This window comes from Tupaia chinensis, unplaced genomic scaffold, assembly GCF_000334495.1.
Source record: "Tupaia chinensis unplaced genomic scaffold, TupChi_1.0 Scaffold000674_1, whole genome shotgun sequence".
Lineage (NCBI taxonomy): Eukaryota > Metazoa > Chordata > Mammalia > Scandentia > Tupaiidae > Tupaia > Tupaia belangeri.
Genome location: NW_006160197.1, coordinates 1,014,046 through 1,026,550, shown reverse-complemented (window position 1 = coordinate 1,026,550; position 12,505 = coordinate 1,014,046). Strand labels below are relative to the sequence as shown.

General features: G+C 38.5%; 1 protein-coding gene across 5 annotated transcripts in view; it reads right to left on the bottom strand.

The window, feature by feature from the left end:
• COBLL1 (cordon-bleu WH2 repeat protein like 1) overlaps positions 1-12,505 on the bottom strand; it is a 181,945-nt gene that overhangs the window by 168,582 nt on the left and 858 nt on the right. For all 5 annotated transcript variants that reach the window (XM_006160254.3, XM_006160257.3, XM_006160256.3 and 2 more), the window contains exon 2: positions 12,382-12,499. In XM_006160254.3, the coding sequence (XP_006160316.1) occupies positions 12,382-12,499 (118 nt within the window). The remainder of the gene's footprint in view (positions 1-12,381; positions 12,500-12,505) is intronic.

The window sequence follows — 12,505 nt, the reverse complement described above, 5'->3', positions numbered from 1 at the left end:
GAGAAGTCACCCCCCAGAGAGGATGGCCACGCCGCAATCCCTTCTCCTCCATTCTCCTCTCAGGATGTTGGGCACCCACGCACACGTGTCTGGAGTGAGTTTAAGCCACTGGGTTTGGGACTCTAACTGCGGTCAACTACATGGGAGTCCAGTGACATAGCCATTACACTAACTGCTGGTCCCAAAATAAAAACTTTTAAGAATCAGTGCCAATTAATTATCAATTAATTTTGGGTAAAATCGCTACTCCAAAAATCATATATGGTGCTTTTGAAAAGATTATACATAATCATCGGTAGAAAATATTTGCTAATAACCTAACATCAAAAACAGTACCAGAGTGGGAACCAGTAGTTAGCATAATGGCTATGTCGCTGGACTCCCACGTAGTCGACCGCGGTTTGCGTCTTGGACCCGGTGGCTTAAATCTCATGCCGGGCGCGTGTGCGTGCGTGCCCAAGATCCCGAGAGGAGAATGGAGGAGAAGGGATTGCAGCGTGACCATCCCCCCTGGGGGGTGATTTCTCGCTTTCTGTCTCTATGTCTCTGTCTGTCTGGCGAGCGCACACGCCCTATAGCGAAAACCTCTCCAAAAAAAAAAAAAAAAAACAGTACCAGAGTTACAAAATGAACATAAGAAAGAAAGCAGACAAATCTCAAACTCCTAGTTCAGTGGCAATACAGTCTAGCATTAGCACAAATGTCTTTCTTCCACCATCAGAAACTTCCATTTTTCATTCACTGAATACTTTTTCCTTGTTTTCTTATTCCTTTCTTCACCTACATACTCCAATAAAAATTTAATTAACCTTGAATTTCCATTTAGCAAAGCATGCATCTACTTAGCTAATCAAAGATGGAAAAGCTGAGAAAAATTCCACCCCTTATAACCCATGAAATCTAATTTTTTCCATGAAGCAGAGCATGAATGGCTCAAGGCAAGGGAAGAAAATGGGTATTATACAGTTAACTAAAATACATTTACTATATTCAAAGATAAAATTTTAAAAAGCAAACTGAATTAAGTAGGGTATTACCCAAAATCTCTCAAAATTTTGTACTTTATTTTGAAAATAAACACGATACTTATTTTTCTTCTTTGAGATGGTCAGTTTTTGAGCTTTAAATGCATCAGTGAAAATTCTTTCCTATTAGCAGTATTATATTTAAGAGAGCAGATTGGTTCTCTAAGACTAAGTAAGTTAAAAGCCTCCTTTCTCAACTCCTAAGTGCTCCTCTCCTTTTCTCTGCTCCTTCCACTTCCGGAAGAATGTTTGACATAGGTCCTCATTGGTATGGATCCTTCTGGAGAAAGAATTCTAGGACCACAAAGATAATGAATACAAGCTGTCCATGATGGCTCATCACCTGAACCAGACAACTGCTAGCTCATTATCCAAGTTATGTTGCAGAATGATCATCAATAAACAGAAGGCTTTGACCTTCTCCCTCAAAATGCCAAGAATTCTATAGTTTTTAACTATTAAAAGGTGGCTATGTGCCAAATTTCTCCAAGATTGCTTCTTGATAGAAAATCTCATGAAACAGTCCATGAAGACTGCCACGTAGTAAAAGATGTCAAGAATGGAATCACTTCGGTTGTACTGCTTACTCTCTACCTCCCAAACTATGTACACCTGCTGTAGAGCACATTGTTTCTGGGGGTACCAAGGCTCTTTCTTTAATACTATTGGTGTTTAGGGATACCTTTGTATTTAACTCAACCCAAATATCTGTGGCATTCCAAAAACTTGGTGTTCTCTCCTAGGTTTTACAGTCACATAAGGAAACTGTGAATGCCTCAAGTCCACGGCATTCAAATCCACCAACCCCTCACTGGCTCCCAATTTTAATTTTGATCTGCTTAATATCTAGGATGACACACACATATACACAGAGAATGAGTCTGGGTTACCAAAAATTATAGTAAATATTCATTGAATATCTTCAGATCGTGTTTAGAATTGCCATGAATTAAAGCTTGCATAATCTACTCAGTGTCCTAAATACAAAGGATCTTTAAAAACCTCACAGAATATGCATATATGAAAACAACATATGGATTTTTTTTTAATTTATACCAGAATAATTTCTAACTCTAGTTCCACTGCTTATGAACTTTTAAAGTCCCCTCAACAGAGATACTAGTACAAACTTCAGGAGTTCGTTTTTCAAAATCACGTAAGAGTAAATTTCTTATAGATTTCTGCATACATACAGGACCACAAATAGAAGGTATGAGTTATCTTGAGCACTGCTCTTTTCAAACCAGATTGTATTTTAAAAATAAAAGAAGGTAAACTGAAATAAACTAGAGGTTGGAATAGGTTCTCTATATAAAATCTGTCCTGATTAAAACATGGGGGAAAAATTAGTATATATCCTCTTGTAGATCACTAATGTTAAATATTTTTCATTTGCGTTAAGTCACATCTCTCCATAGGAAATAAACTATCATTTAAATTTTTTTTTTAAGAGATTTTCACTGTAGGGCGCGTGCGCTCGCCAGACAGACAGAGAGAGACATAGAGACAGAAAGCGAGAAATCACCTCCCAGGGGGGATGGTCACACCGCAATCCCTTCTCCTCCGTTCTCCTCTCGGGATCTTGGGCACGCACGCACACATGCCCGGCGTGAGTTTTAAGCCACCGGGTCCGGGACACGAACCGCGGTCGACTACGTGGGAGTCCAGCGACATAGCCATTACGCTAACTGCTGGTTCCCACTATCATTTAAATTTAATAAACATTTAAAAATGTGTTAGTTTTAACCTGCTAATATTCTTCTCTGCCACTTTCAGCACTGTTCTCCTAGAGCATAGCAAAAATGATTTTATTTTTGCTTTAAGTTGAAGTATAGATCTACTGTCTGAGAATGGAGACAACACATCTATGCAGAAGCTAGAGACAAAGAACCCATTTCCTCAGTGTGGTAGAACAATTAGCTCAGGAATTTTGCTACCCATAATGAGTGAATCATGGATACCAGAGAGTAATAGGAGCTGCCACCGACCTGGAAATACAGATGATATCCCATAAGACAGTGACCCAGTCACTTCCCTAATTCTATTAAAACAGTAATACAGCAAGTATTATTAATACTATCAGGCATAAACATACATTTATCACTTATACCCACTCTAGCTCAAAGAAGAAAATAAATTCAATAACTTATAATTATCTTGACTACTGATGACTCAATGGGTCTAGAAACTGTAAAACATCTACTGGGCTTGGAATGGTAGGGCGGTAGTCATTTCTACATCCAGCAGCTCAATTTCCTGTTTTTCCAGCATATCTGATCTGATACACAACTGTAGCAGCTGTTAAAACTGTGGTTCCTGCCACCACTGCTCCCCTTGGGCTCATCTAAAACTTCCTCACTTTTAACTTTTTCAGAAATAAAAGCATGTGTACATGTGCAAGAGGGCAAATTAGAGAAATGGAAATCCTCAAGGACAGGCAATAAAAGACTCGCCTAGGTTTGAGTTGCTTACCTCTATTTCCTTACAAGTATATCTTGTTCTAAGCATGGAGGCTGTAATGTTAGACTAGAATGTGCAATGGCTAATATAATTTTAACAAATATACCAGAATGCATCCCAATTACTTGGTATTAACCCTTCAAATAAATAACTCTGAGAAACAGTATACTTTGTCCAATGATGCTATCATTTTAAAGACATATTTTGATGCCTTTAACATTCAATCCTATTTAAAATCAGTCTACACACTATGCCAAAAAGAAAAAAAATCAGAATTATTAGTTATAGGCACAACCATATTTACAACCCAAACTATAACTTGAACTCTTAGCCACATTTCAGAGGCTTGACTCTGAAACACTTCAGCTAATTTTTAAAATCAAATATCATAAAATACAGCATTTTTATACTTTTAAATGTATCCAAAAGAATTTTCTATGCACCTAAGGAAATACACAGACTTTTTTTCTGTCCTGTAAATCTATTTTTTAAGTGTTTATATTTTCCCTTAAGCTCTGATGTAAACTGGCAAATTTAGTAGAAAGCAAAGATAACTACAGGAAATTAAAATAAGGGGCTCAGAAAGGAATATTCCCTGCTCACCTGGCACCATCATTCTTACTATACCTCAAATACAAACTTGAAAGCCTTAAAGGGAGCTAGCTTTTTCTGGAAAAGAGACAAACTTAAGAAACTGACCCAATTTTGTAGGATACTGTGCTTTACCTCCAACAAATTTCCTCAGGCTTGCCTCTGAATTATATTCCTAAGGAGGACATACTAGCATGAAAAGGCACAGAGGTAATCAGGACATTGCCCAACACAGGGTGCCACAAGTGAATAGGAACCAAACGGCTTAATTTACGGCCCATAAAACTTGGCAATTTTAATATTCATAAAGCTTTATAATTTTTTTAAAGTATTATAAGTTACACATAAAACTAAGTTTTTAACTTTCTGTGAGTTAAGTTTAATAGACCATTTCTCCTGCCTTTACATTCTCTGCTGTCTTAATACTGAGATGACTACCTCAATTAAAGCTTTATTTTGTCAAAATACTCCAAAATTCAACTGTATAGTTTTCTGGTCTAGCAATAATAGTTTTAAAATATTTCACTTTATAAACAGCATTGTGAACTTAAACTATATGGAAAAAATAATAACCCAAACTCACTCTACATTTTTTTTTAAGCCAGTCTTTGAGTTTTTTCCAAAGGATTCATTCCTCAGATATGAAGTTTGTATGCAAAACTGAAGACATTTGGCCCTTTATAAATAGTCATGGGAAACTTCTTACTCCCATACTTTTAGTTTATTTTCACTGTAGCAGATGGGAAAAAGATTTAGCAAAGAAAATCATTTAAAAAAAAAAAAAGTTTCATAAGTACCATACTGCTATTAGGGTAATAATAGACCTTAAAAATATAAAATAGCTTTAACAACAATAAAATCACTTCCTGAAAATTATAAAGATAGGGTCAGCCAGTAGCATGGTAGTTATGGTAGATGAAGCTCACACGGCCAACTATGTGGTTCGATTCCCTGACCTAGCAATTTGAAAAACACATTGGATGCATGTGTCTGTGTGCCCAACACCCTGAAAACAAGAAATGAAGAAGGAATTGAGGATGGCCATTCCCCATAGGGCTGCTTTCTCACTTTCCCTCTCTCTTTCTGTGTTTCTCCCTGATGGGCCCTCTAGCAAATTAATAAAGAGAAAGAAATTTTAATGACAGTTGGACAACTCAATAGTTATAGAGCCCAAAATTCAATAGGAAGTCCTTCCATATTTGGTCCATTTCCTCTTGGACACATTTGTTTCTAAACATCTTAAACCATCCATCATTTTTTTTTTTTTGGTGGAAACATTTTATAGCACAGAAATTTTGATTTCTCTTTAAAGAATAATCTTACAAATGTTTTAAATTCTAAAATGTTTGCCCAGGGGCCAACCCTAGTATTTCCTTGAAAAGGAAATTAATCACCAATTACCATTCTGCAAAATCCCTTATTACGAGATATATTTCATTTTATGCAAACAGAATATAAACTATCTTGTTCCAATTGACATTTAAGTTCTACACCTCAAAATCTACTGTCGTAAATCATTTTTTAAGTTTCTACAATTATTTTGTCCATGAGCAAGAGAGTTATAACACTCCCCACAGGGTACTGACACCATGATCCACCCCCAGCTTCACCCAGCCTTCCATCAAACATTACTCTATGTTCTTGGACTAATTAATCAGATGAAAAGCAGTTGTTCTAATATCATGAAGCTTAGCATTTATTATATAAATATACCTGGCATTTCAATAAGAAGGTAAGGTCATAGTATTCTTAATTAATTATCCTCTAACTCATTTGGAAGAAATTAGACTTTGAAGGAAAAGTTTAGCATTGTTACAATAAACAATTTTTCCTATTTGGTAATCAAAAATCCTGCTTTTGAAATTTTATTATAAATAAGTTCCATAGCTGCTTAACAGCAGTAAGAGTGGACTTCCTCACATGAGAGAAAGTTGCCAGTTTACTATGAATTAAACTAAATCATGCTTAACACATGAACATGTTAAAAATGACTTTGAAGACATAACCCAAATGCCTAATCTTTTTTTTTTTTTTTAGATTTTTGCCATAGGGCACATGTGCTCACTGGCAAGAGAGAGAGAGAATGAGAAATCACCCTCCTCCTCAGGGGAGAAGAGCCATGCCTAAATCCTTTCTCCTCCAGTCTCCTTTTGGGATTTTGGGCATACGTGCATGTGGCATGATTTTCAAGCTGCCAGGTCCAGGGCTTGAACCACTGTCCGCCATGTAGAAATCCAGCACCTTAACCACCATGCCACCTGCTGGCCCTTTAATCATCTTTTTAGATGCCAAACATTATTTTTGCATATGCATAGGAATTCATATAAAATATAAACATATTTTTAAAAGAATCAGGAAAATGTTTCTATAAAGCCACTTTAAATTTGATTCTTTTGCAGTGATTCAGTATAATCCATAGTAGCAAACATCTCGAGTGGCAATGATGAAAAGCATAGGTTTAGGATCAGAATTTGTAATATTCTTTCATCCCTTAAAGTTGTGTGGCTTTAAGTATGTTAATTAAACTCGCAGAGCCTCCGCTCAAGCAATTGTAAAATGAACGTAATATACGTCCTCGAAAAGTAGCAAAATCTTTAAAAATGCCCTATAGCACCTAAATGGAGTCATTAGGCTAAGTAAAGCTGAATATGAAAATCTTGAGCTGCCCTGAAATGATTATAGTAGCCTCATTCCATGTATCGTACCATCTCCAAATGACAGCTACTTAATAATTCTCAGCTTGTGTGCTTTCTAGAATCGCCTGGGCAGGGTAAAACTAATCATGCCTTGTACTAGTTGAAGCCAATTACAATCAGACTGGGTAGGGCTGTGAGACCATAAGTATTAAAGTTCCCCAGGTAATTCTCAGGGAAGTCATTCATCTTCTATATGTTCAGTAAATGTTTGCTAATAAGAACTCAGTTCATACAATCAGTAACTTTAGAATCAATAACGCACTAAAAATAATCACTTAAGAAAACAATTGTAAAGCATTCCTTACTTTTTACTATGTCTTCAAATAACTCCATAGCTCCAGAGCTGCAAAATTACAAGGAAGTGGGCTTCTCCCAACCACCATTCCTAAAAATTTGTTTCAGTATCAAAATATCCCTCAGAGCAAGGTCAACTAAGCTTTTGACATTTAATATTTGAAGAACGAAAAAAGAAGCATATTTCTGGGCAAGAGCACAACACTAGTTCTAAAGCTGAAGTACCTAAGTTGATGTCAGCAATCATGTTTTTCCTACGTCATTACTCACTTCACTAAATATGAGGGGCTCTTCTAAAGAGTCATGGTAGACTCACATTATGAAAATAGCACACATAGATTTCAAAAAATTTTGCACCAAAATAAATGGATACTTTAATTCCATTTGTCCATGAACTTTGTGAATTACCCTCATACAGAAAACCTGGGTAACTTCACTAACTAGATATTTACAGCAGAAAAAAAATCACTTTGGGTCACCACCACATGCCCCTCTAAAGCAGCATTACAATCTTGCAACCAATGTCTCTAATACTGTTGCTCACTTCAGAACACACACACACGTGTGCCAACCTAGTATTTCCCCTTTGTAAAAAAATACGAAATATAAAAGTGATTTATTACCATTTTCGTCTGCGTCACCATGCAATTACATCAGTCCACTTTCATGGATATGTGAAAGCACATAAAGTAGGAATACATATGTATTACATGTGAATAATATTACATATTGCTAAACTGAACTATATCTGAGACAGCCTCTGTACTCGCATACTTGAAGTCCTATAAACAAACCACTACCTCACTTGGAAGTCTGCTTCCTTAGCCAAGCTGCAGAGTTACAATCACAGCAGTACCGCTTCAATCACAGAAAGCCCCACCTTTCAAACTGTGTTCATGCAGGCACACACCAGGCTGTAACCAATCCAATTATTCCTCTAGCTCATTCCCTCACCTCTGTTTGTTTTTTTGTTTTGTTTCGTATGTCACATTCTTTTTTCTGCACTTAAGTATCACCCAACAAGTGGGCTAATAGGGTTCCTTGGAAGCCACTCTGGGGGTTGCCAGATTGTTTTGCTCAGTTAAACTCTGCTAAGTTAAATTGTCAGAAGTTTTTCTTTTAACAATATGAATATACATATGAATATATTATATAAGAGTATATATCAATGTACATATTATATATAAATACATATATGAGGGGTCTTTTAAAAGTTCATGGAATAAAATGTAGATAAGAAATTATAAATTTTTTAATTCATGGAAGATGCATATTACATAAAAATTTGTGCATGAATTTCAAAAAAAGTTTTGCACCAAAACAAACTCATACTTTAATTCCATTTTTCCATAGATTTTTGAAGTCCCCTAGTATATAAAGTCACATACAGGCTGGCTCAATGGCCTGATAGTGAAGGCAGATAGAACCCACATGGCCAAACACACAGTTTCAGTCTAGTCTGGCGGTTTGAAAAACACATGGTAAGCATGCATGCATGCCCTGAATTCCAACAGAGTGGAGAAATGGAGGAGAAGGGGTTGCGGTGTGCCCATGCCCTATCAGAGGATGCTTTCTCTCTTCCCCCTTGCTCTGTCTCTCTCACCTGTTCCAGCCAGAACCCATGAGCCATCTAGCAAATAAAAAAAATTTTTTAAAAGGCTACATGCAAAACTTTAATTCCAAAGGAAAATTAAAACTGTTGTGACTCAACAGCTTTTGAAGACTGAACTCCAAGCCTTATTCTAAAGCCCATGAAACATAGAACATAAAGTGAATACTTTCTGCTTGATCTTAAGAAAGAAACCCAATGTAGAACAGCAAGGGGTTCAGGGAAACATTGGGAGCCAAATAAAAGACACTCAAGATGGCCACTCGATCAGACCACTTGAGGGCACAAGGCAGCCACAACTCCTGTGCACTGTTGCTTCACTGAAAAGGAAGAAAATAACACCTACCTCACATCATTTAAAATAGTATAAATCACTAGAAGTGAGTGAAATGGCGCTGAAAAAACTTTAAACTCTTCCTCGTAATGTCGAAATTAGTATTTAGGGGACCAGCAGTTAGCGTAATGGCTATGTCACTGGACTCCCATGTAGTCGACCGCGGTTCGCATCCCAGACCCGGTGGCTTAAAACTCATGCTGGGCACGTGTGCATGCGTGCCCAAGATCCCAAGAGGCAAATGGAGGAGAAGGGACTGTGGCGTGGCCATCGCCCGAAGCCGGGTGGGCGTGCAACCCCCGGGGGGGGGGGGGGGTGTGATTTCTCGCTTTCTGTCTGTCTGGCCAGCGCACACACCCTATAGCAAAAAACCTCTCCCCCCCAAAAAAAAATTAGTATTTAGAACGTTTTAAAGAAAAAGCAGCAGCTGAAGGATTATAAAACACTTTTCTAAAATAATCATTCTCTGAATATGCTAATTTATCAGAGAAATAAAATAAATACAGGTAGGGAAAAAGATATTGACCATACAGTACCTGAAATGTAAGGAAAAAAAAGTGCCGTACTCTGTTAATGACGGGATTTGTTAAAATGTAGTAGATTATTACATCATACTTTGGAGAGGAAAAGAGGAAAAGCAATTAACACAACGTGAACTAGACAACTAAAGTCCTGGGTTTTCCCTCTGGTTTTGCTACTAATTTGCTCTGAGATTTCACAGTACTCAGTGTCTCTGGGCTTCAATTCTCATTTGTAAAATGTGGAGAAGGAGACCTGTCACAATGTTAAAATGACCTATTACAACAATGTAAAACTTGGAAAATTGCAGAAGATTTCTTTCAAACAGTAATATCTAAAGATAGAGACTAATCTGGACCTCATTGGGTGTCAAAGTAATATAATTAGTCATTTTTTTATACTAAGGAGTTTGCTTCCAAAAATCTAACAATTAAAACATATTGATTAATATGGCTCCCTGACACGCCCAAATACACTTATCTAGTAATTTTCCACAATGAAAACCTTTTAATGTTCTGGTCTCTGGGAAAGAACAAGAGCAATAGTGAATATTCAACAAATGTTATATAACAGGCACTTGCGATATGCCAAAAGACTAGTGGATGACGACAGATGAAGTAGAAGTAATTTTTGTATGTTTATATTTTTCACGTACTGATAACTTCTCTGAATAGAATGTTGTAAGGTAAAATGATAGAATGGAAGGTTATTTTATGTAAGTTATTGAAGCATTTATGTAAATGTCCTTCCTTCAACTTGAAGAGAAGGTCAAAGTCTTTTTTAAAATATTCTCTTCATATTTGAGGTATTATTTGTGATACTACTTTTACACATTCTTTCAAAGCAGAGTTTATCAACTTAACCTTTAAATTCTCAAAATCTTGGGACGAGCAGATGGTGTAATGACTATGTCTCTGGACTTCCATGTAGTTGACCATGGTTTGAGTCCTGGATCTGGGAGCTTAAACTCATGCCAGGCATGTGTACATGTGTATCCAAGATCCTGAGAGGACAATGGAGAAGGGATTGCGGCATGGCCATCACTTCTGCGGGTGATTTCTCACTTTCTGTCTCTCTCCTTCTGGTGATCACGCACGGCCTATACCTAAAAACCTCTCCAAAAGAAAAAACATTTGCAAAATCTTAAGTATTTTACTGTAGTCACTTGTCACTAAAAAGCTCTTTCCATTCTTTCATCATAGAGTCATTGAAAGTATCATTTGATTTCTAAACACCAATGGGTGTAGCATGTGCAAGAGGGCATTTTTAAAAAAAAAAAAAAAACATTAACCTAATCCATTTCCAAATCTGTCCATTTATCAATAATTCTTATTTTGTGGTACATACCTGAATACATCTCAGTGTTCTGAAAACTGCCCCAGCATCAATTTATATAACTCTGCAGTTCCATTTAAAGACTTTGCTTTTATGCTTGGTATCTTTCTACCAATGTATTTCTTTACTCATATCTTCATGTGTGGATAGATGAAAGGATGTATGATAAAGTCTCGACAAATAAAAAAAAAAAAGAAAACTGGAAAAAAGAAGAGGAACAGAAATCAACAGCCATAGGGCTGTTTGTGCCAGGCGGGGTAGGGGATGAGCAAGATAAAAGAATTAATTCATACACTACATGTTTCCTCTACGTAAGCATTATACTGAATATCTTTTAGATTAGTCATATTGCTGTGAGACTTTTCCATGTTTCCTCTAGACAACTGCCAATGCTCGTATGGCCTGAGATGAATAAACATGCTGTGACTCGCTCCTAAGGAAACGCCTGTCATGTTCCAGGGAAAAATGACCTCTCCACTTTTAAATTTAAAAAAAAAGTTAAAAACTGTACAACTCTCATTCACCAATGGCAAAGTCAATCTTTGTGATGTGAGTTAGCACCGTTCAGGTTTTCCCTAACATTTGTTTCTGTTTCTGGTATGTGAGTATTCTCTTTAGGGTATTTCTGGGTTCAGATTAAGAAAAGCTACCCCTGAGTTGGGAGAACACCTGTGGGAAGAAGTTCTACTACCATCAAAGGGGTTTCCCACTTCAGAAGCTCAACCAGCACCCCTGCCGCACTCGCACTAGTTACCAAGACCAAGGTTATTTTCAGGTTCTCATCTGGAGCAGAACTACCTGTTCTCCTTACTGTTTACCCAAACGCTTAGCAAGGCGATTATTAGCATATCTGGCAGGAAGACATGCTTCATTTAATATTAACTCACCATGTGACAGCCCCTTCCCCTCCAATCTCTCCTCAAACACGTGAGGATAAAAAGAAAAGTACAGTTGTTTGCAGGCTGACTTTGCGCTTGGCTCAGGCACCAGCAATTGGCCACAGGCACACACACCCCCAATCAGAGGCGCGCACCCCGCCTGCTCCCGGAACTGTCAAGCGGGCTGACAGCTGGCACACACTCCATCCCCCTCCCCCCGCCAGCAGAAGCCCCTTTCTTACAGTCACCTTGACATTGCTCACCTACCCGGGCACCAGCCCTAGGCCGAGGAAACTTTTCTTTAAACTCCCTTCCCAGGAGCTCCCTTACAGATATCGTCCATCGCTCGTCCAGAGCTCCAACAAGGGGCCCTTTGTTACAATTCTGCTCCCGGACTCTCACCCAACTGCTGGCATTCATTGGCCTTCCGTGACCCAAGGCAGCCCCAAAAAGAAAGAAGAAACTACCCGTGCCCCTTCCCCGGACGGCCTCTGAGAAGGCTGGGAGGAAGCAGCTTTCCCGGCCGCGGCTAATGAGTCAGGCCGCTGGCAGAGCAGCGAACTGCCAGCCAGGTAACCCGCACGAGGCCTTGCTGCTCTCGCCCTCCTCGGAGAGCCGCGGCGCGGCGCTCGGAGCTTACCCTGCTGGGGCGGCCAGCGACGTGGGCACCGCCGGGGCGTCCTGCGCGCTCGGGGTTCGGCAGTCCATCGCTCTGCGAGGCGCTGCGCGGGCTCCAGCTCTGAAGCGGCGCGTCACTGCTGGGG